General features: G+C 36.9%; 1 protein-coding gene across 1 annotated transcript; it reads left to right on the forward strand.

Moving 5' to 3' along the window:
• The first annotated feature begins 673 nt into the window (after positions 1 to 673).
• Positions 674 to 1959, forward strand: LOC104118540 (probable ribose-5-phosphate isomerase 2). Its single transcript, XM_009629806.4, has one exon. The coding sequence runs from the start codon at positions 904 to 906 to the stop codon at positions 1711 to 1713; it is 810 nt and encodes a 269-aa protein (XP_009628101.1). The 5' UTR covers positions 674 to 903; the 3' UTR covers positions 1714 to 1959.
• The last annotated feature ends 1254 nt before the right edge of the window (positions 1960 to 3213 follow it).

A 3213-nucleotide genomic window follows, 5' to 3' on the forward strand; every position in this document is an offset into this window, starting at 1 on the left:
AGAGAAAGTGTAGGAAGAAACACATTTGTAGAAACTACATTTTGAAACTGCTGGTTTTTTAACTGGTGTTTTTGACGACTGTTGTTTTTTCCTGGCCAGAATGAAAGGAAAAGGCAAAATTTTTGATAAAAGATAAATGCAATTCCTGAATAAAGAGGCTTGCCACGTCACCGGCTCCTGTTCCGGTATTATATATAAATAAATATATATATAAATATGTCAAGATAATAATTAGTTAAGATTAATTTAGTAAATAATTTTTTTTTCTACGAGAGTTTGTATTTTTATTTTTTTTCTATGAGAGTTTGTATTTTTTAAATAGATGTCAAATGTAAAATGAACACTTTAAGTAAACGGGAGAGAGTACATTACCAAACACCCGTTGGGAAATTAAAAGAAGAAACCTAGAATTTTTTGTCCTGTAACTAGATTTGTTGAATCACAAAGATATTGTGCCTCCTTCCCCCAACCAATCCTCGCTTCCACCTCCGCGCTTTTCTTGCTGTAACGTTGTATTACGCTCCTTCCCCAAAACCCCTCAATTTCCTCCACCTTTCTCTACCCCATTCTGCAGTCAATACTAACCACAAGATTCATACAATCTAACCCATATTAAACTTTTTGTCCCTTTCTACTAGGACTCGTTCCCCTTCTTTTTTCCCCATATATTTCTTATTTTTCTCTTTTAACTTTCCTATATATATATACTCCGTCTCATGCTTTCTTGGTTCTCCTCACTTCACATCTTCTAGCCCTAAATCTCCTCTTATCTCTCCTACCCATTAACCCCCTCCTCCTCAAGACCCACCCCCCCCCCCCCACACACACACACATTAAAGGTGAAACCTTTATCTCTTTTCTTGAAACCCATTCTTCAATTCTTGATTTTTGCGATTACAAAATATGGCCATTGCATACCCACATTTCTTTGTTTCTGAAAAGTCCAAGAATTTGAAGCAGCAGCCATCATTGATGGTTTCCTCTACCCCATCATCACCACCTGTCATTTTATCCCAAGATGAGCTGAAAAAAATTGCAGCATATAAAGCTGTAGAATTTGTTGAGTCAGGTATGGTTGTGGGTCTTGGTACAGGTTCCACAGCTAAACATGCTGTGGCTAGAATAGGTGAATTATTAAAGCTAGGGAAATTAAAGAACATTGTAGGAATACCCACATCAACAATTACCCATGAACAAGCTGTTTCGTTGGGAATACCTTTGTCTGATTTAAATACACATTCAATTCTTGATTTGGCAATTGATGGTGCTGATGAAGTTGACCGAGAAATGAATTTGGTTAAAGGGAGAGGAGGGTCATTGCTTAGGGAGAAAATGGTAGAGGCTGCTTGTAAGAAATTTATAGTTATTGTTGATGAGTCAAAGTTGGTGAGTCATTTGGGTGGAAGTGGTCTTGCTATGCCTGTTGAGATTGTGCCCTTTTGTTGGGAATTTACTTTAAAAAGATTGGAGATGTTGTTTATTGAAGCTGGTTGTGTTGGGAAGCTGAGGAGGACAGTTGGGGGTGTGCCATATGTTACTGATAATGGGAATTATATTATTGACTTGTATTTCAAGAGTGATATGGGTGATTTAAAAGCTGCAAGTGATGCAATTTTGAGGCTTGCTGGTGTGGTTGAGCATGGCATGTTTCTTGATATGGCGACGACCGTGATTGTGGCTGGAAAACTTGGTGTCTCAGTTACTAATAAGTAGGATTATATGTTCTTTTAGGAACCTTAGTTTTCTAATTTTTAGATATTAGGTTATGTTGGGGGTCTTGATATTTGTACCAATCCAATTGAGAAGGTCTTGCTGAACTATTTATGTAGCAAGGACAATTTAGGTGGTGCATTTGCAACAACTTAGATATTGAATTATTTGGGGGTATTTGCCTCTAATTTTACTATCTTTGAGTTGGTGACATTTGTTAAAGAATGGAAAGTTTCATGCTATTCACTACTTATTGCCTCAAATTGTTAAAGAATGGGGGTATTTGCCTCAAAAATTTTCATGACTTGCATTTGCTTGAGTATGCTTACAGTTTTGAGGTTCATCAAGTTCTGTCGCTACTTGCTGTTTCATTGAACATATGTTTGATAGTATTAGATTTGACGCTCTACTTTTATGATGTTAAAAATATTACTCTGCCTATAATCTTCAAAGATCAACAGTCACTCTAGTCTTGTCGGATGGTAGTTGCTTTAGATAATCAATCACATGAGTGCTGCTAAGATAAACTGAGGTGTCGGACTTTCTGTTAACATAAGGTTTCATAATGAATTGTCTACTGCCATTTTGTGCAAGTCGCGTTCTCTTTCAAGCAATTATAAGGGCAATGACATTGATAAAGGACTCAATGGCTTATAGCTGCATTGTGGAAAAAGCCCAAGGTCTAAGAGTATAGATTGTTTTAAAAACTTAACAGCTAACTGTGCAACTAAAAATAAGAATGCTGATATGCAGCTCCATGTGTAATTGTACTAGAAGTTTGATTGTTTTGATAGTTAGTTTGTTTGTCATGCTGCATTTTGTATGTTGCTTCCTAGCGGTGCTTTTGAGCTCTGTATTTCAGGATATCAGATACTTGGCATTTTCCGGTGGAACGTTACTTATGCCTGGTTCTAAAAGTTGTTCTCTGCTATTTCTGTGTCGTGTTTATCACACTTATATGGGGAGAGGAAGATTTAGCTCAATAGGAGGATGCATGGAAAAGGAACTTTTATTGGATGTAAAGCAGTGCTTACTGCCGGAGCATCAACTCTGCAGAAGGAAGGTGATGTATATTCTGGTGTTAAAACTTAGTAGGATACTCATTCATATTTGGCTATTGGACTGTAACTGAATTTTACTTTGCTGGACCGTAGTTTCCTCTCCTTTTTATGTGATTCTGTTTTCTGCGCGTGTGCACATCCCATGAAAAGGTTACAAATGACCGAAAATTGCAATTGGATCAGGTATCTTTTCACCTATTGTTCCCTTTCCTTGAGATATAATTGAAGAAGGAACTCCATGTCGGCTGTACTTTGTTTTAGGGCCATAATCCAATTCCCTTGGAATGAGCAAACATAAACTTTAACTTAATATCATGAATATCCTTCAATTGAGAATGTCCTCGTGCTTAGGCTTGAAGGATATCCTTTTTCAAGCATCATCATTCATGACAAATTCCCTTACGATTATTTAGAGAAGATGCTGAATTTTGTGCTTTTTAGC

This window comes from Nicotiana tomentosiformis, chromosome 4 (assembly GCF_000390325.3).
Source record: "Nicotiana tomentosiformis chromosome 4, ASM39032v3, whole genome shotgun sequence".
NCBI lineage: Eukaryota > Viridiplantae > Streptophyta > Magnoliopsida > Solanales > Solanaceae > Nicotiana > Nicotiana tomentosiformis.

Bases quoted from the DNA above. Each gene is read 5' to 3' on its own strand.
- LOC104118540 (XM_009629806.4), top strand. From the start codon at position 904: ATGGCCATTGCATACCCACATTTCTTTGTTTCTGAAAAGTCCAAGAAT.